This window comes from Vitis riparia, chromosome 14, assembly GCF_004353265.1.
Source record: "Vitis riparia cultivar Riparia Gloire de Montpellier isolate 1030 chromosome 14, EGFV_Vit.rip_1.0, whole genome shotgun sequence".
NCBI classification, from domain to species: domain Eukaryota; kingdom Viridiplantae; phylum Streptophyta; class Magnoliopsida; order Vitales; family Vitaceae; genus Vitis; species Vitis riparia.
The window spans coordinates 17004601-17026255 of NC_048444.1; the positions used below are offsets into that span (position 1 = coordinate 17004601).

The 21655-nt window shown below is 33.9% G+C and overlaps 1 protein-coding gene and 1 pseudogene across 2 annotated transcripts; both read right to left on the reverse strand.

The window, feature by feature from the left end:
• Positions 1–694: 694 nt before the first annotated feature.
• LOC117930675 (thioredoxin domain-containing protein PLP3A-like) lies at positions 695–5289 on the reverse strand. Of its 2 annotated transcripts, none has more exons than XM_034851309.1 (9): positions 5182–5289; positions 3665–3753; positions 2820–2894; positions 2685–2732; positions 2437–2579; positions 1746–1818; positions 1603–1664; positions 1143–1240; positions 695–1072 (listed from the first exon to the last, which is right to left on the reverse strand). In XM_034851309.1, the coding sequence occupies exons 2-9, from the start codon at positions 3746–3748 to the stop codon at positions 963–965; spliced, it is 693 nt and encodes a 230-aa protein (XP_034707200.1). In that variant the 5' UTR covers positions 3749–3753; positions 5182–5289; the 3' UTR covers positions 695–962. The 2 variants fall into 2 exon arrangements, with proteins under 2 accessions (XP_034707200.1, XP_034707201.1); XM_034851310.1 differs by lacking the exon at positions 5182–5289 and adding an exon at positions 4936–5119.
• Positions 5290–6670: 1381 nt separating this feature from the next.
• Positions 6671–20584, reverse strand: LOC117930676 (annotated as a pseudogene).
• Positions 20585–21655: the final 1071 nt, after the last annotated feature.

The following is a 21655-nucleotide window of genomic DNA, read 5'->3' on the forward strand; positions in this document are numbered from 1 at the left end:
GTATTTAAATTAAACTACAATTATTAATAATTTAATAACATATTTTGAGCGGTTGAGATTTGATTGAATTAATTTTGAGCAAGAGTAGTTAGACATTATAAAACTTTTCTGACCCTTGGATAAGGAGCATGAGTATTTGATTGAATTAATATTAAAATTAATATTAATGAATGTATATTAAAATAAATATAAAATTAATATCAAAATTCAACTGATTAGAATATTTAAATTAAACTACAATTATTAATAATTTAATAACATATTTTGAGCGGTTGAGATTTGATTGAATTAATTTTGAGCAAGAGTAGTACATTATAAAACTTTTCTGACCCTTCGATAAGGATGATGAGTAGTTGCCCGTTGGTAGCAATCGTTTTTTGAAAAAACAAATCATTTAAAAAATCATCAATATATTCACCATAAATTGTTTGAAAATCAGCTATACTTCACCCTCCACCGGATCTTTTATCCAGGGCTTGATCTTGTCCGGCTCGGGCTTTGAGCCAGAATACTTACAGAAACGGATAGGTTCCAAGTAAACTGACCCAAACGGACCCAATTTTCTGCTTTTCTGATTTCATTATATGGCTAACTTGAAATATACCCAATTCCACTGCCTCAAGGCACCCAAAAATAGTAGTTTTTCTCATATTCAAATATACCCAAGCTCAATCTCTATCTAGAATTTTCTTCCCGCTTTGTAGCTCAAGCCTCTTCATCCATACATAAGTACAGGACCATTCCAAGGCTTTAATTAAAATGAAACCAAATAATCTACAATGACCTCTGGGATATCCTAAGGAGGATCAGGAACATACTCAAACTTCCTCTCTCCCCAAATACCATCATTAATTCAGCTGTTTATTGGTTCATGCCTATGGCTATGAAACCAATATCACACTAATAAGCATTCCAAAAGCAACTCACAATCACAATTGAACTCTTCAATTACTTTTTCCATTTCAGTCTGAATCAGAGTTTGGATCCATAGATGATCTCACTGTGTTGCGTCTGCTTTCAGGATAACCCCCGTCTTCATCATCTTCATCTTTTTTCTTCTCACTAACTATACCTGTAAAATAATGGTTTAGAGCCAGCACTACCCAGTAGATATAGCAAATTATACTAGACAAAGGTTTTACCTTTCTTTATAAGTAGAGCCTCGAGTGTCCTAGTGGCGAAATCATCTTTTCCTCCCATATCTTGAAACCCAATCAACCTATCTACTGCAATCCCTTTTCTGAAAGAGATGGTTGTATATTTCCAAGTTATATATCTAATCCAAAAAAGAAATATAGTCTGATATGGCATGAAATTGTCAAGCATATATGCCAGTGCACTTTGGCGTATCTTTCAGATTGATTTTCTGCTTGGTTTTCTTTAAGCAATCTATACAAGTGTGCATTATTTTGCCCCATTTGCAACAAGACAAGAAACTCTGGAATTTTACTACTGGAGGTAGAGGGTAGTAATGAGATTCCAATTTTTCTCTTCTTGGGAACCAAATGAAGTTCTACATCACTGACATGCTTCTCACAAAATTACAAAGAGCAGCATAAAATATAAAATGGAGCAGTGAAAAAGTACTAGAGAGAGCCTGACCTGAATAAGATGACACAAGGCAAAGTTTTGACTCCTAGTTTGGCGACAAAGAATGGTGCATTCTGCATTTCACTTTTAACAATGAGATCTTATTTTCCTCAGTTCCACTGTGCACAAGAACAAAAGAGTTAAGGAAAACTGACCTCTGCATCCAGCTTGATAATCTTATTGTCCATATGCCTTGGTGCAAGGGATTTCAAATGCTTATCCATTATCCTAGAAATATCAAACAATAGGAACACAATATTAATCTGCAAATACATGCATCCATGTAAACAGAGGTTCAAGAGAACACCTCCAACAACAGCTTACAAATGCGAGCTCACTGATGTGAGAGAGGCTTATGCATCAATGTGAAAGTGTCAGGAAAACTGCTTCTAAACATGGGCTTATGAAGGCACATGCCAAAAGATAATATGTCCATGTACGTGTCATTTTTCACTCTAGCCTCTCCTCTACTGATGTTTGATATATATGCATCATCGATAGAGAGAAACTAACGCTCCTGTCACATAATTTTATCTTCTTCTACGGAAATTTACCCAAACAAAATCTTAACTCATTGCAATAAATTTAACCTCACCTATTGCAAACTAGATGAGAAACTAGATGAATTCTGGAAAAAGCATAACAAGATCTGGGGCAGTCATATCCAACCCCTCAAGACACTTCCTTTTAGACATGTGCGTATAAGTGTGTGTGAGAGAGAGAGATAGAGTGGAAAAAGCACAATAAGAGCTGGGACATGGTCATATCCAACCCCTCAACACCCTTCCTTTTTGACATGTGTGAATAAAGAGTGCGAGTGCGTGCAAGTATGAAGAGAAACTTTACTTGCACCGGTAGAACTCCCGATGGTAGAAGTGGCAAATTACTTTTTCACTCCCAGTGACTTCACCCAAGAAGTCCGCCTCAGTTACCTCCCTGTATTCTCCATGCCCTTGCTTCTTTAAAGCCTGTCGCTTCTCAGCTTCTTTCTATCAAACAAATCATAGGGTAAATACTTCACCATTCTCAGAAAGATTACCACGTATCTCAATATTTAAAGATATAGGTTCATTTCACAAAGATCGAATTCTGACCTTAAGAGATGCAATCCTATCTGCATGCAATCTTTCCAGCTCTGGATCCTGATATCACCCATGCAAGTAAATTCATGTAAAAAGAAATAAGTGCATTAAAAAGAAGACATGACATAGATGCATTATCCCACTTACATCCATTAACTCATCAAGATCAACCTCCTGATTGATTGAATTGGAAGCTTGTGCCTTCTGCTGAGATAGCACTTCCTGCAAGACCAGAATAAGATGTTGTCGCATTAATTTTCATGAATTATGAGGAAGGTTTTCTGCAAGCTATCAGACTTGCCACCTTCACCATTATTCCGTTATATTTACGTAAACCTCTGAAACACTCAATCATGGAGTAAAAAAAGTTAGTATCATTGTTTTAATCCTCTTATTATGGATGACTAGCTTATGCATAAGAATGTCAGGTCTTCAGGTTCACCATAATACTCAGTTACCTTCCCTCCAGTGCAAGAGGTTCAAAATCAAAACATTAGTGGATAGAAAATATTGCATTACTTATGAGACTTGATGTTGAAAGGTGGTTCCAACAGGTAACACACTCCATTCTAAGCCCCTCTTAGGTACAATGTCACACCTTTCAGTTTCCAGGGGAAAAAAAAAGGCACATAACATTCTTTGAGTTTCTTAACAACTAATGGGAAGAAGCATTCAAGTCCTGTTCCTAAAGAAAGAGAAATTCTTCCTATCAAATCCGTGAACATAGGCAATGTAAATCAACCTGTGGAATAACTATTGTGCATTGCCTGAGTTATTTTTGGTAACAAATAGCATGGAATGCTAAAATCAAGTTTTCATCATGTTGTACCAAGCAGCAAGCAGCAAGCAATATTAAGATCAAGTCCACGTCATGCCTTTCAATGGATAGTCTCATATCATGCTTCTGAATGGTAGATACTAGCCAGTAGCAAACTAAGAGCCAGAGAAGAGACTGTTCTTAAATGAAAGAAAGAAGAAAATGAAAGAGGCACCTTTTGATAATCTCGAGCAGCTGCTGCCATTACATTTCCAAATGCTAAATTGGACAAGGTCGTTTTAACTGAATCAGGATCCATTTTCTCTGTGAAAAATTATAGCACAATAAAGATTAGAGCATACTCTAGTAGAGATGACCTTAGTTTAAAAAACAAGAAAGAAAATCATATGCACCATTCTTTGACTAAATTCAAGGACAGACTAGTTCGTGATAAGGCCACATAGACTCATCTTCTAAAAGCTCATAGTTAATGAAACAACAATATAGTTTGTTTAGGAAACCAATTTCAAAACAACATGTATTGCTAATAACTTCTTATGCAGGAGAAATAATGATTTTTCATCAGACACCGAGGCTTCTACATTCCCCAGAAAAAGGGGTAAAAAAGAAACAACCAAAGTGCCGAGAACAAATGTATGTGTGCCAGTATTAGTTTGCCCAAACAATGAAGCAAAGGAAAAAACTGGATTGGCCAAGTACTTACAAGTTAATATGGAACGGAGTATTTCTTAATACCCACCCAAATCATTATATGTGCATGTCTTTTTCTGTTTAAACCATACCATAAGGGTTTTTCCTGAATTGACTGATTAATCAGTTGAAAAAAAAACCCAACATACTTACGGAAATACATAATCAATAAAGTAAATGGTTCTAAGTACAGTTATATCACTCTAATGAAAACCAAGATTTTCCACTTGAAACTGTCAACGAACAGAATTGAATACTCCGCATCACTTGCACACAGGTTACAATTCTGTAAATTGTTGATAACTTAAAAATACTTTCGCATGTACTGCAATGTGAAAAAAGGCAACAGATGTAAAGCGTTTAAGGAATGGAAACTAAGGGCTTTTATATTCACAACTTACCCAAGGCAATATTGGGCAATTGCAGAGATGAATTAGTCTCTCTAAGAGTGAGGAGATGCAAAGTGAGCATTACCACTAAGCACTGACAGAAGGGTTAAAATGCATTTTGTATGGAAGTGATACTTTCTGACTCTATATGGTAGCAAACTATGGATAAATCTCCTACAATTAATAGGAACCTCAAATAGTAAGGAACTAAAACGAGGAAATAAACAAGCAATGGGAAATTCAATTGAAAACCCCAACAGAAGAAGAGAAATGTCATGGACTTTAATGTTGACTCATCTAATCAACAAAAGATAACTCCACAACAGGTCATAAACCAATGCTTAAGGTTCTAAAACAAAAAATTGAAGAAATACGAGCTTAGTCCAATGGATCAACATTTTTCCACCTTCCAAAAATGGGTCATTTCCAGAATAAATAAATAGACTGTTTTTGAAGCCATATGAAGGGAAGGATCCCGCTGCCGGAGAGGAAGCTAGGTCGCCATCGACTCCTATCCGGGTTACCGCGGCAGGGAAGGATCCTGCTGCTGGAGAGAGGAAGCGTGACCCCAACACACAACACAAACATACCCAATCTTCAAACAAAGCAAAAATAGATGGAGTGACATAGGAAAGGAGCGACATTTATTCACCTATAACAAGACTATCGGAGAGATCGCCGCCGGCAAGCAAGAGTCGAATTCAGATCGCAAATGTAGAAGAAAACTCTGAAAAACCTTCCAATCGCTTTTAAAATGGTTATTTTTAAACAATTACCTAAAATAAAAATTTTTAAATTTTTTTAAAACTTTTTTTTTTTTTTAATCACCTTTCATGATCAACCCGTTAGGACTTTTCCTGGGACCCAAACCTCAAGTACTTATTGCTCGCAACAATAATAGGCAAAATCATAATAATATTTATTAAAAAAATTATTATCAAATTATTTTATATCCATTTCTTATAATTTAATATTTGTTTTAAAATAAATAAAACATGTAATTTTTTAAAATATTATGTTTCATTATTGAAAGATTTCAATGTTATTATTCATTTTTAATGAAAATAAAAAAGAAGAAGGTCAATGCATTTGAAAAGATGTGTAAGTTTGTAAAGTAAAATAGAATAAATAAATAAATAAATAAAACATAAAAAGAGGAGCATTCAAAAGATTTTGTGACACATGGTTTTGGGATTTCAAAATTGGGCATAAACACATCATTTTCTAAAAGTTTTTGTGTGATAAGAAATTCCAATTGGGGCAAACAAGAAGGAATTGTGGGTTCTAGGAGTCCATGATCACATTTCTAAGGACTTATAAAAAACATGACTTGAAGGGTAAAAAATGATCATCATATTAGTTATTAATATAAAAATCATTGTCTATTCAAATTTGTTTTTCCTTCAATAAAACATCTCTTAAATGGAAAATTTGACTTATTAATTAGAATATCAAAGTTAAAATTTTATTTAGATGTCAAAGATGTATTTTGGACAACGATTATAACATGAACTCGTTGAGAGTTATTTAATGGTACATATTTTTAGGTTTATAATATGCAAATCGAATAACATGAGATAGTTAATCTTCTTTAAAAACAAAAAGCAGGTTTTGAAAAGTATCTCCTCTTTCCCTTCTCTTCCCATCCTTTTTAGTCTTTTAGGTAAGTGTGACTGTGGAAAGCAATGTATGCTCTAGCAGGAACCACTACCAAGGGCACTCATATTATGGCTTCTTGAGATACATCAGACTTGCTCATGCTTTAGTTTCGCTGCATCTTTCAAAGGGCAGATCTATTTTCTATTTAATTTATTCTTGAGATTTGATCATAGTATGGAGTCTAAAGATCAAATAAAAATGAATAAATAAAAAGATGAAGAAAGAAGCAAAGGAGAAAAGATTTCCACTTTTATTGGGTAGGAGGACTTGATCACAAATAGATAAAAACCTACTATTTTTAACAATAAGATGGGATAATAGGTAGACAGCAGCTGCCTATAATAAAAACTTCATGGTTTAAAGGAGATACAAAACAATAGGCATGACTAACAAGAGTAAGTTTGAAAACCAAGCAAAATGTGTACGGGGCTTGAATTTAAAAACATTGAGAAATTGTTATACAGATCAACTTGATCGTCAGCTCATTCGTCTTTTGAAGCAGGATCATCCCACTTGAAGGGCTATCTGCAAAGTACTCTTGATGTTTCACATTCACGCCATACTGCACATTCAACGATAATATTATAAACCAGTTAATCATCCTCAGAGAGAACCAGGTATACACTAGACAATTGCAAATGGCCTTGCATTAGACAAGAAAAACGGTTGCAGCATATGTTTTCATTTTTCATTTGACAATTTTTTTCTCTAATTATTCACCCCAAATTCATGTCAATATTAACACTGTGCATAGCGACACCCTGTCTGTCCCCCCAAAATGCAAGAACAGGAGTCAGAAAGGCATAGCCTACAATCTGTTTGAAATTTTAATGGCCACTTTTTTAAACATCATTTATTTTCTCTGAAGAGCCAGTGTAAAAGACAACAAGAACACAAGAATTAAAAGAAAAAAAAATGAGAGGAAAAAATGCTGCAAAGCACTGCACAATCCAGATACAACACAATGGTGTTAGAAATAGCCTTCCCAAGTGCTGAGAAGTAATGACACATCTTTAGGTAAAGATCATTCATCCTCATTACATGGGATAGTGACAACGGATGTCTCCTCAAGAGGCAAATCAGTCATCACCACATCAAAAGCCTCTTCAAGATCCTCCAGAACAGAATATTTTCTGTTATGCTAGCATCTCTTAAGCCCATCAGATACTGACTTTGAGAGACTGAAACAACATTCCTTCTTGATTACTTAATTTACATCCTAGAGTCCCTGATTGATCCAGATATCTAAAGGAACATCCATCAAAATTCAACCTAAGCCAACTACTGAGTGAAGGGATAAGAAGAGAGATGGGTGAAGGCTTTCAAGCATGAAGAACCAACAAACAACTTTTGTAGGGAATAGGCTACAAGATCACATAGAAACCAATGAAGGCACACATGCAAACTCCTTTGTTGTGAAGGCCCAAAGGAGCAACAAGATATACCATCCCACAACATCTCCAAAGAGGACCTCTCCTCATGGATGGTTACATCTGGCCCAAACCAACTCATCCAGAACATAGATTTGCCCCGCCAAACACAAAAGGAAGTGAAGTCAGAACTCCCAGGCAAAGATTGTTTTAGACACCTAGCATGGAGACATGTTTTCAAACTTATGGCAAGTGTACGCATAGGAATTTTTGTCTTTTAGCAAGGATTTTTGTTTATGTTTTCATTATCAAATCTATCAGGATTTATTTTTAGTATTATCATGTTTTAATCTAGCCAGGTTGTATGAATTTATTTCAAAGTTTTAATCAATGTGCAATGGATTACCTACATAAACACCACCTCAGTGAATAATAAAAGATTTGAAGATTCATTATCCTCATTGTTTGCTGCCTATTTTTCTTCCTCCTTTCTACTTCTTTTTCCCCTATTTTCTTCTCTCTGTTCTTTAAAACTCTATTCTGTTTTTATAATACTACCTATCTTGCATCAATCGGGCATCAAAGCATTTTTTGATAGCTAAATTTTGTCCCCATTGGAACTTGAACCTGGAACCTCCCACAAACCTCCCCATCCTTCACCACTTGAGCCAATCAAGCATCAAAGAATTTCAGTCAAACCAAATTCAAATGCCAATTTTTGTTTCAAATATCTTTTCAAGTATTCACTAAGCTCCATTTTTTTTTTCTTTTTCACTAATTAATCGAACTTTCAAACCCATTGCACCACTTACCAAATATTTATCTTCTGCTTCAAATTAGTTTTAAGTAGGAGAAGCCTAATTGCAGAAGAAGTTAAGAAGAAGACTGGACTCATCTTAGACATATTTAACGACACATAGCAGGCTTCAAATTTGCCTTTGGATCAGGTACAGAGACCTTTCATTAATCTCTCTATTTGGTATTCTGTATCTTCTAGAAACTTAAGAAATCATAGTTTCCAAAAACTTACGACATACCCAATACAATACAATGATAAGATTTTTTTTTTATATATGGAAATCACAATCTGTATCTTATTTTAGGTGTATCTTACTATACATATACAATACACAATACCTAATACAACGATCCACACACCTTCAATTATTTTTGATAAATTTTAAGAAAAATTAAATTCAAAATCTTTTTGTTAAAAGAATAATTATATTAATTATTTAAAATGTACAAAAGGTTAGAAATTGATAATAAAAGGAAGAACAAGGTAAGATAATTCTATATGAAACGTTAAATTCTTGTTGTCAACTAATATTAGAGAATTTTCATTTAAATGGTTTACATGGTTGACGTTGAAAAGGATGACGGTTATGGTTGGTGACTAAGAACTTTTACACAATATATTACATTTTCTTTTTTCTTTAAGTTTTCTGTTAGAAAGGACTAATGACGAACATGAAAAGTTAGAATGTAGGAGATTACCCATAAAGATAAATAGATCAACACATATAAGGACCTATACCTAGAAAGAATTTGGAATTAAAAATCAACTCTAAAAATTTTAAAATTTTATTTTTGCGCATTTTGTGAACCTAGACATTAAATTCTTATTTTGTCAAATTGAACTCTTCAAAACTCTAGTATCCAATGTTTTTATATGGAATAGTATAGTTTAAACCTTTTAGTAGGCAACAGGGATTTATCTTTTAGTTAAATACTTTTTGTTTCGCTATCAAATTTATCAGGATTTATGTTGGTATTATCACGTTTTAAGTTTACCAAGTAGTAAAGATTCATGTTAAAACTTCAGTTGATTTGTTTCATCCACATGTTCTCTAAACTGTCCATATAAAAGCCACCTCGGTGAAAGATAAATGAGATTTGAAGAGTCATTAAACCTACTTTTCCTTCTACATTCTAATTTTCTCCTTATTTTTCCTTTGTTCTCTAACCCAATTATAAGTCTTCAGTTTTCTCTTCCCCTTTTCTTCCTATCTTAAATCAATTAGTAATTAAATACAAACCAAAATCAAAGTTAGGACTAATTAAATCTTTATAAAAGTACTAACCAAGATATGGAGAAGGAATTAGAAATGTCAACTGTTAGGTCTCTATGTTAAGGTATAAAAATTGCATTCAACTGCCCCCTCAGATTCATATGGCTCCTAACTCCACTTAAAGAAGGTCAGATAAACCATACCTAATACCTTTTAAAGGAAAAAAGGTCCAGTGGCTCCTCTTTAATATTTCCAAATGTCTACATAATATACTCCCCTCTAATTAGCTTTCTTTTCAGTCTCTACAACCTGATCAAGATTTTTCTTTCTGTTCTTCTTTATGTTTCCCTGATAGGCAACATTTTTTGTTTGCCCCTAACCTCCCACATCTGTACTCCAACCAAACAAAATTCATGAGTCATATTGAAATGAAATATGGGACCTCTTGAATCAAAGCAGCCATAGTCCCATAAAAATCTCTACCAAGATATAATAAAATAAAATTTAAAAATAAAACAGAAAAGATAATGATAGCATACAGAATTTTGCCTCTCCAAGCCAAGAATGATTTATTAAGACTTAGCCACTTAGGGTGCTTACCTCACGCAGAGCCTTGGAGAGGTCCTCCATTGTCAAGATTAGGCGCTTATCCTGATACCTCAACAAAATTAGAACATCCAAGAAGGAAATGGAAAAAACAAGCATTTAACTCACGCACCTTTTGCTGTTTATCCCTTTTGTCCTTGACTACTGCTGACTGCCTTGCTTTGCATTGCCTACATTAGAATACACAAACAATATAACATCTTCCAGCACCATTTATCTTAAATGGAGCTTAATAGAACTGCCCAGCATAAACAGAGTACTCTAAGATGATAGCCTACAAGAATTCAACCTGCAAATATTAAATCAAGGTCCTTTGAATCTTATTAATGAAGTAATGTCCTAAACAAACAAAGACATTTAAAAGCTCATCCTACTTGCAATCTGTACCTTTTGTCCTATGGCAATAGCCTCCAACCACTGGTTTGACTAACTCAAAAGTGGTCTGGGTTTGCATTATGGATCCAGAAAGTAGGGCCAGAACGGGATTTTACCTTTTTCCTTTTATCCCCCTGATAAGGGGGGTGAACTAAAAAGCAACAAAGAGTGCAAATCCTAATACAGAATTGATTTGTTCATGTTGTACCTGCAGCCCATTGATGCCACATTTTCCTTGGCCCAAATTGCAGTTATAGGTCTTTGGCATAAAAGCATAAATTCTAACTGGCATCCATGCAGAAACCTCCAACTCATAGAAAAACTTTGATCTTAATATTTAATAGAATTATGAAAAAGGGAACAAGTAATATGACTCAAACCCATACCTTTGAGTTTGTTCCTTCAGTTTCTTAGGAGGCTGATTTATATGTGTGTACAGAAGATACACTTAGAGGATGTTGCAATAGCCATTATACCATATCCAAATTATGGGGTAGAAAATTAGAAATAGGTAAAATTTCTGTCCTATGAGGTTATTAAACAACCTAAGAGATGGTAGGTTTCTCATCTTCTGAATGTTGATGAAAACATTTTGTGTGGGCAGGAGGAATCTTCATTGTGTTATTTTTCAAGGTGGTCCAAAGTACAAAGGTTAATTTGGAGAAAATAATATCTCCGTAAGGATGGGGGAATAACCTTTGGAGAAAGGTAAGTTCTCGGTAAGGATGGGGGAGGATGTGGAGGAATTGACTTCATAACTTAATTGTAAGGTGGGTTCTTTGGCTTTTGCCAACAAGTGTGTATTCCTTTAGGTGCTTCTTACAAAAGTAAATCAGTGTGGATCCATTATTGAGAGTTGAAACATCAGTTGCTTGGAAGAGATAGTATTCATCAAAAGGGAGCAAAGTTAGTCTGGTTAAAAGCACACAACCAAGTGTGCTTGCATGTTGTTGTAGAAAGGCAAAATTTGTCCGTTTACTAATCATCATGTGTCAATGGAAGGCCAATCCTAAATTGGCACATGTCAGTGGTCAAGTTAAAATTAATTTGATGATTAAATAATTAGATGTCATTGGATGCACTTTTATTTTCTATTTTCAAAAACAAAAAATGATTTTTTTTTTTTTTAAATTTTATAACCGAGGAACCTTTCATGGCCAAGCCCTTAGGACTCTCCATGGTTTTATAGAGGAATTACTATCCTTTTTTGTTTTTCAAAAACAAAAAATAATAGTAATTCCTATATAAAAAGCAAAACCTTAAAAAGATAGCATCTTTTAAAAAGTGTTTAATTTACTACCTCAAATTTTAAAAGTAATTTTTAAGAATATAATGTAAGTTCATATTTTTTATATGAGAGTTACTATATTTTATATAGAAGTTACTGCCTTTTTTTAAAAAAAAAAAAAAGATAGGAAGTATATCCAAAAGAGTACTTAATTATCATTTTTAATTAAAAAATGAGTCATACACAAAATAAGAACGATCTCCAAGTCAAATGTAAAATGTAAAATTAATTAATTATTTATTTTTTATAATTAAATAAATAAGCTAATTATCATTTTTTTTAATTCAAATAGAAACGACCAGCCACTCAAATATAAATAAGTAGAGTTTAATATTCCAAAAAATTAAGAGATAATTACCAAAAAGGGTTTGTTTACCCCTATAAAAAGGAGGGTCTCCTTAGCTTTCACAAAAAACACATCGACAAAGATGAGGAGACCTCTACACTTGAGAAAAGTGGGAGAAAGCTTACCTAAGGATTCAAGGAGTTCTTCAAAACAATCAAGCTCAAAGATTGAAAATCAAGTTTGAAGATTCGAGATTAAGCTCGAAGGCTCAAAGATTTGAAAATCTAATTCAAAAATTCAAGATCAAGTCCAAAGATTTCAAGATCAAGTTTCAAAACTCCAAGATCAAGTTTGAACATTCAAAGATCAAATTCAAATATTTGAATATCAAGTTTGAAGGTTCAAATATCAAAATTCAAAATTTGAAGATCAAAGTTCAAGATATCTTCAATCCAAGATCAACTATTCATTATTCAAGCCAAGATCCAAGCATAAACCTAAGTCAAATCAAGGCCTAAGACCAACCCCAAGCAAAGCTAAAATCCAAGCATAGGCCTAAACCAAGCCAAAATCCAAGACATACTCCAAGCCAAGCCAAGATCCAAGCACAAGTCTAAGCTAAGCCAAAATCCAAGGACAAGCATAAGCCAAACCAAGATTCAAGTACAAACCTAAGTCAAGCCAATATCCAAGCATAAGCCCAAGTCAAGCCAAGATCCAAGTCAAGTCCAAGCCTAAACATAAAATCAAGTCAAAACCGAGGTCCAAGCACAAGCCTGATCTAAGACAAAGTCCAAACACAGGCTTGAGCCAAAACAAAAGTCTAGAGTCAAAACAAGGTCAAGGCCTAAATCAAGACCCTTTTCAAAGGAAACAAAGGATAGTATAGGGACTACATTCAAAATCCTACAAATTCATAAATAAAAATTTTGCTTTGCCAAAATTTTCCTTTTTAAATATAATATTTGTACACCTCATGGAATTCATGCCAGAAATTTATATGTACAAATTTCCTTAAAAAAAGAAAATTTGGCAAACAAATGTTTTCTTCATGAATTTGTAGGATTATGAGTACATTCCCTACACTATCCTCTATTCTTCTAAGAAGGAACCTGACTTGGACTTTAACCTTGGCTGAGGCCTTAATGTGTCTTAAGTTTGGACTTAGACCTAGTCTTAGCTAGGCTTGTGCATGGACTTTAGCTAGCTTTGGACCAATGTTTAAACTTTAGTTAGGCTTGAGCCTAGACTTGAACCCTAGCTTGGCTTGGGACTGGGCTTATACTTGCCTTGGCTTGGGCCTAAGCTTTATACCTTGACTTGGCTTAGGCCTGTACTTAGACCTTGGCTTGGCTTAGGCTTGGTCTTGAATATTGATTTAGCTTGGGCTTGGGCTTGTGCTTGGACTTGTGCTTAATTTAGACTTGTGTTTGTACCTTAGCTTAGCCTAGCCTTGGCTTGGACCTTAGGTTGGTTTGAGCATATACTTGACTTTAGCTTGGCTTAGGCCTATGCCTGAATCTTTGATTTGATAATGCTAGTTAAGGACAAGACGCTTAATCTCAGATGGAAGATACTTGAATTTTAATCTTCAAATATTGAAACTTAAATCTTTAAACCTTCAATTTAATCTTGAATCTTTAAGTTTGATCTTTGAATCTTTGAATCTTTGAATTTGATCTCAAAACTTCGAACTTAATCTTCAAATCTTCGAATCGTTAAGCTTAGCCTTTGAAGGCTTTAAAGAACCCTTGAATCATTGAGGTGAGTTTTCTCCAACTCTTCTCAAGGGTGGAAGTCTCCTCTTCTATATCGATGTGTTTTTTTCTAAAGCTAAGGAGGCCTCCCTATTTATAGTGGTTAAGAGAGCTTCTCCTGAATTATCTTTAAAGTTTTTTTGTTGGAATATTAAAATATATTTATCTTACATTTAACTAGGAGATCATTCCTATTTTGTGTGTAACTCATTTTTAAATTAAAATTGATAATTAACTTATTTATTTAATTATTAAAATTAATTTTAATTTGACTGCTTAGGACATGTGTCAATTTATGAGTAGCCTTCCATTGACATGTGGTAATTAATAAATGGACAAATTTTGCCTCCCTATAGTTGCATCCAACTTTCATCATTCTAGGTTTAATTAGGAAAAGAATTAAAATGAGAGAGAATGAAGGCCCATGAGGTGGAATAAAGGATGAGCATGGTGTACTTAATAAGCTGGAAACCACTCATGGAGGTCTAAGTAGTAAAAGTCTTTAAGGCAACAAATAGGACACTTATGGTGAATACTTTGAGATTAGCAGTTGGAAGATGTGTATGAAACACTCACATATCCTTCTAAATTATATATTATCTAGAGGATAAATTTGCATAACCAGAAAAAGGGATAGTTGTGGGAGATGATTGATGTGTGCAAAATTACAGGAAAGGAGATAAGGTTGGTGCTCTAAGGCGATAAGAGGCTTCTTTTGGGGGGTTATGAAAAGAGATAAAAAGGGAGGGTAAAGTTCCTATTCATTACACTTTCAAGTTGAAAAAAGAATACTTCTTTTAGCATGATGGTTGACATGAGGAGGGATCTCTTAAGGAGATATTTTCAAACTTTGTGCTACTAATATGGATGACATACTTACCTGCCAAGGTAGCCCAATTGGTCAGGGTGAACACTGCGAAGTGTGGTCCTAGTAATTGGCACATGGTCCTGAATTCGAATCCTACCACTGATGATACCCTGAATTTACCCAATGTTGGTTGTTGCGGGGTGGTTAGCACCCCGAGGTTTGGGTCTTCATGGAGAGTCCTAAGGGCTTGGCCATGGAAGGTTCCTCAGTTATCAAAAAAAATAAATATGGATGACATACTAGTTGGTGTTAGGGCTCCCACAACATATTAAGCATTCAAATCCAAGATTTGTTGAGGAATTTGTCAAAATTGGGAGCTAGGTGATGTCACAACTTTGTTGAATCACATTCATGAGATGAATATATGTGTGGATGAGGATGATGTCTTGCAATGAATGCTAACTTTGGATAAGAAAATCTTGGTTGAATATTATCATAAGATGGTGGAGAGAAGGGAAGATTTTCCAGCCTAAAGCCTCATTTAGGATAGTTTTTATTTTGCTTTAGCCAACAAGTGAAAGCCAAAGTCCAAGTCATAATGTCAAATGGAACAATCTTGGTACTTATGAAAGTTGTATTAAACATTAAACAGCTTCTCATATAAGTTCTTTTTAAAGTCAAAAGCTGTTATATTTAAAATCACCTGCACACAAATAGAAGATGTAATTAGACTTTAAAAAGAGCTTTTAGCTTCCAAAGGTGATCCAAAAAGGGCCTCCTAGACACATAATGGAGGCAGTTTGGTGGGGGTGGCAGTTGGGCTAAAATTTTAACCATCAACCAATTAGAAGACATAACTCAAAATAAGGGTTGCATGTGTAAGAAAGCATGGACCATATGCTGCTCTACTACCTAGTGATTGATAACTTATGGTTTATGTTCTTTCTAATTGATGTTGCAGGAATGCTCCAACCTCTCTCTATATTCAGAATTCTTAGGGACATCCAAAAAACATTGTAACAATTTATGGGAGAAGAATAGCAATTTGTATGGGAGCGTCAATGTATGTTGCTAGGGTGCCAAGGTGGTTCATTTCTTGGTTCACAAAGGGTCATGTGACCATTGGAATCCTGAATAGCTTCAAATTTTTTTGTTTCATCTTACTTTCCTTTTTCCTATAAGAAGGCCTTCCATATTCTACATGTGCACCACAGTTGCAACCCTTACAACCATTTGTTTCAAACCTAAAACATACATTGTGAGTTACATAACTGTTAATATTCTATTTTGCAAAATCCACCTGGACAATTCATGGTGTACTGAGTGCCTAATATACGTCACATGAGCTCCATCATGATAGGACCAATTACAAGATGCCACATGTCTTGGTACATACTACACATGCTCAAGACAACTCTCCACTAACATGACATGTAGTGCATCTCACCCTTGATCTCCAAGGCATTGACACATCCATGTTCTCCCTACATAGCTCCTATGTCATAGAGCTACATCATCTGGACATAGAGTCCTATCTCCAAATATATTCCTGGGTTACCCATGGAACATGAATGTCCACTTATGGCAGATGCTTAGGGAGTCTATCCTACTCTACCTCTCGGTGACGGTGATACTAAGTGCAACTGAGAGGGTTAATGATTTCGCTCCTCTCAGGAGGAAGATGTTTCCTCTGTAATACTTCTGGTAATAATCTCCCATATCCCCCTTGAATGTTTCACCCTTGACATGACACCTAGATGTTAATACATCTGCCCAAGTCAAGAGCAAAGCAAGGGGTATTCGAAACGGATTTAATGCATATAATAGTGGAATTGGCCTTCCCACTGTCAAGAATTCTAAGACTGATTTGAGGGTCATGGTTTAGTGATTAGAGTTAGAGGTTAGCCAATGTGGGACTAACATGCATTGAACAAGTCCTAACCATAATTTGGAGGGAGAGGGGACCAATGTGTCTTTAGGACACATGTCATCTCCAAATGCTTTCACATCATTATTGATCCTTAATATGGAAGTTACAATTTTGGAGCAGTATAAAAAGGCTTCATTTCACGTCCAACAAAGAAGTTACCATTTTCCTGGTCTCTTAAGTTCTCTTCTTGATTTCACTACCATTCTCTTCAATTTCCTCCCGCCTCTCACTCTGCTCCACCCATCCTCTCAAACTGTTGGCACCTCACCATCCCATTTAGTTGGCCTCCTATAGATAAGAACCCTACATAAAGAATGACTATGCATCCATCACCATTCCCTCACACATAACCCCCAATCCTCTTTTAGAAAACATTAATACTTCTAGGCATCCATGCACACAGCTCCAGATCATAGAAAAGCCTTGAATTTTTCATTATATACAAGCATAACTAGAATTTAGAAACATACTGAAGTGCATCACTAGCAACCTCTGTGACAAACTTCTGAGTGGCAACAGCTACTAGTCTAATTCTGCAAAACAAAGGAGAAGTCAATCCAATGCACCATGATACATATCCAGGATGTCTAATTCTGATTTTAAAGAAATCATCATCCTCCAAAGCAGGTTATAACTCATTAATTTCCTTTTCTTATTGAATAAATATCTTTCCGTTTACATTACACAAAAAAAAAAAAAAAAAAAAAAGGAATCCAAATTGCACTCTGTTTTTAATTCAAAGAATATGGTAGCACCTAAGGTTTTCCGTTGAAAGGAAAGTGATAACACAACCAAAACTTTTGATCATTAATTTATCAAAGATTTCGAATAAGAGTTTAAAAGATAAAAATTTTTATTGGTTACAGAAATTTGAGCAGCCTATGACTTAATCCATAAACTTCTAGGAAAGTTTCAAGTGTATGAAGACAGGATTCATATGAACCAAAAGAGAGGGACATTAATAAAAGAAAAGGAAAGAAATAGCAAGTCCTGACTGAGCAAATCAATTTTACATGCATATGTCTAGAATTTTTCCCAAGGTAAATCACATTAAGTGGAAAAGTAGGTGACAGCACGGCTCCCTGCTTCCTGGATCTCATGAACATTTTTATGTCCATATGGTTTATGCCACACGTACAGCATCAAGTAAAAGTGATTATGTATGCAAGTGTTGGCTACAGCATTATCTGAACTCTCTCAATAACCATTACAACTTCCAGGGTAACTGAGATATCACTAAAACTTGTATCAAGTAAATAAGACCAATCTCATTTTCTGTTTCCTGGAAAAACGGTCCACAAATGTGAATTCATGGAAGTAAATTCAAAATAAAGGAGCATTACATAAAAGTATCATGTTCATTATGTTGAATTGTGATGTGAAATTTCCAAACATAAAAGTTTACAAGAGCGATAAATATAGGGTATACGTATAGGTTCTTAGATGGTGATTTAAAAATCCAAGCATCTTTGCATTTTATAGGTTGTAAAAGAACGCCTTAAAATGGGTGGATTAGCAACTGCTTTGACCAAGTTTTCAAGTTGGTTGAGCATCTGGAGATTATATAGACATTCATATAAGGAGTATACAAGGAGTATAAGAAACCATCCCAGCATATACCCGTCTTGAAAATCTCTTTTCCCTCCCCAAAAAGATAGCTCTTTCTTTAAACAAATTCTTTACATGAAAAAATTGATTAGTACCCCATTGTTCTTTTTGTGCTCTAACAAGTTTGGTATTAGAAGTGGCCTAATAATATAGGATGCACATCAAAACCTTGAGGCTATGGCTGTCTTCCAAAGGAATGTGCTGACATAACCATTGAGATACAGTCAAAGGTTTAGAAAGAGAGTAAAAGAGACCAACATTGAGATAGGATCTTTTATAGATTGGTTTAAGTGTTTTAATGGAGAATTGCTTGAAGAGCAAAATCATAGAAGCAGCAACTGAGAAAGAGGATGAAAGAAAGAGGAAAAGAAAGAAACTACTTAGGCAGCAACCCAGGATGTCAAAGACAATATTCTTATATAAATAAAGACTAGTCCATTTTAAATTCTCTGTTCGTTTAGTACAATGGAACTTATTTCTAGACTTCAAAAAACTTCCCAAACAAGTAAAGGACTTTAAAAACAAAGCTAATCAATATACTAATCAAATAGGATTCAAACTTCTTAAAAATAAAATGCTTCATAAACACTTAAGCAGATAGTTTATAATGCATGAAAAGACTCTCAGCAAACCTCAAATTAGAAACTTGGTAAAAAAAAGCAAAAACTTCATTGATCCATTGTTACCATAATGTGAGGAGTAAAATGTAGATATGATGAAGAATACCTGCTATACAATTACAGTACTTGCCAGAATAACTACTTGCTAAACACTTACTAATTAAACTATTTATATCTACGTAGGATATAGAATTTCCAGGACAGAATAACCTAAATAAACGATTTTCCCACCTTCTTGACATGCTTCTACCTCTTTAAGCTTTCCCTCAATAATCAGAAAATTCTCTCCATGGCAACAAGTTCTAAAAGGTCACCCTTCAACTATTCTCAAAATCTATTTATTTTTTACCAGGAAAAATAATTACACTCCACATATTTCCTCCACTTCTTATTAGACTTTAGACCCAAACCTTCTTATTCCAAAACATCTTTCCAAAAATCTAGCTTCACCCATACCGGCATACCCTTACTCTAGGATCGTGAATGAAAGAGAAAAAGTGGTCTAGAGCCCAACAAAGTTTGAGTTGTATTGCCATAACAATTCAATACCATCTTAAGTTTCCATACAGAAACTCAAAAATTCTTTTGTTTGTACCTTGTGGAGTTGGGCTAGGGTGTATATTGGAGAAGAGTCCTCTTCACTCTTAGGTTTTTTGGAGTGGCTAGCGGCCACTTAAGGGAGGGTAAGGGTGCTTGTTTTTTGTGCTCTCGATTTAGGCTGATTTGTATACTTCCTGTATGCTTGGTGGCCTTTGCCCTTTAATATATTTGTGTTTATCTATCAAAAAAAAAAAATACCATCTTAAGTTTCCATGTATGACCATCTTGCTTGCCAAGTTACATGGCCATGCTCAAGCTAATTTTACCGAACACTGATACTGACTTAAATTTATATCTTTCTTACATTCAACTATACAACTATATTCCAAAAACTCACACCCTTCCTCCATCAGGCTCAAAATCCAAAACAAAGCTTTAATAATTTCAATAGAAGACAAGTTCTCCAAAAAAAAAAAAAAAAAGGCCGTCAACATGCACTAAACCCTAAAACTAAACGAAATCATACTACTCACACAGTTTCCATGTACATATAGTTCCATGTCAAAACAATAGCCATCGAAAGGTAAAATATATACAAAATTCACTGGCATGTTGCTGAGAAAATGAGAGAAAATAAAAATCAGAGATCTTTCATCATCATTGATCGCAACACCATAAAAAACAACCTAATGCAAACATATGGCTTAGTCAGGTCATTTTTAAAAAGCATTTTCGGAAACCAAAACAGCCTAACTATAGAATCAAAAAAATAAAAATTCTCAGTTTTCTAGGAAACCAAACAGGGCTAAATAAACGAATACATAAAAAGAAGTTAAATAAAAATTAAAAAGGAAAAAGTACCTACAATCGAACATCGGGACACTGAAACCCACTTTTGGCTAAATAATGCTCCACCAGTTCGTCTGGAATCTGAAAGAACAAACACAGAAAATTATAAAAATTCAAAAAATAAAAAATAAAAAGAAAAAGAAAAAAAAAAGTTAGTTTTAGGCCAACAGAAAAATCATACAGTGGGAGTGTAGTCTACAAGGGAAGCGAGAAAATCAGAGAGCGCAGAATCATCGTCGTGCCTTGCATCGTTGCCTCCCTGGTTTTGATTCATCCTCCCTCTCTTTTTCCCTCACTTTCCAGGAATGCGTTCTCCTTCTACCTCTATATTATGAATATCTGCTTCAGTTTCTGGCTTTGCTGTCCTCTTGTTTCCTTTCTTTTTTATTTTAATTTTTTTTCTTGAATTATTTTTTTCCTTACATTTAAACATCTACTAGAAAGCAAAAGCATAGGCGTTATTAATTTTATTTTAAAAATTAAATTTATAAATATAATAAATAAAAAATAAAAATTATTATGTGTTAAAATTGAAATGTGTTTTGTGTCCTTTGCATATATTTTTATTTAAAATTAAAATAAACATATTTAAGATTAAAATTGAAATAGGATTTATGAAGGTGGGATAAAAAGAATAATAAAATCACGCTAATAATAATAACTTGAATATATTTTTATTTTATGGATTTTTTTCATCTCATAAATTAAGTTAAATGTCAAAATATCTTTCCATATCATATTTGAAAAAGGATTATGATTTTAAATTTTGTATGTTTAAATGGGTTGAAAATATGAATATAATTTATATAGGTTATTTTTTGTAAATAATATTGTATAATTTTCTGTATTCATGTGTCATTATAATATTAATTTTTTTATAAAATAAGAAAAGTTGTTAGGACTATCCTTTATCATGGAAAAATGATATAAGAGGGTTGGTTTGAGATTGGTCATGGCATCTTAACCTGATCTTATTTATTCAAAATAATTATCATTCTCGGCTCATTAAAAATAAATAAATAAACAAATTAAACGGGTTGGGACTGTCTCATGTGTGTTAACTTTCTTTTTTTTTGAAAATTTTTTAATGTTTTTAAATTTTTTTAATTATTTATAAAATATATTTAACTTTTTATTTTTTAATATTTTTAAATTATTTTAATTTTTAATTGTATTAAAATAAATATATTTTATAGATAATTAAATTATTATATTTTTATAACTTATGTTATTGAAAATTATTATTATTATTATTATTATTATTATCATCATCATCATCTACATATTAAAAATAGAAAAAATTAAAATAATTTTATATGTGATCGGGGTGGGATAAGGCAATATATAAACCTATCTTGGGTTTAAAAAAAAAATCTCAAACCCATCCCATTAGGGGCGGATTCCCAAAAAACTCATCT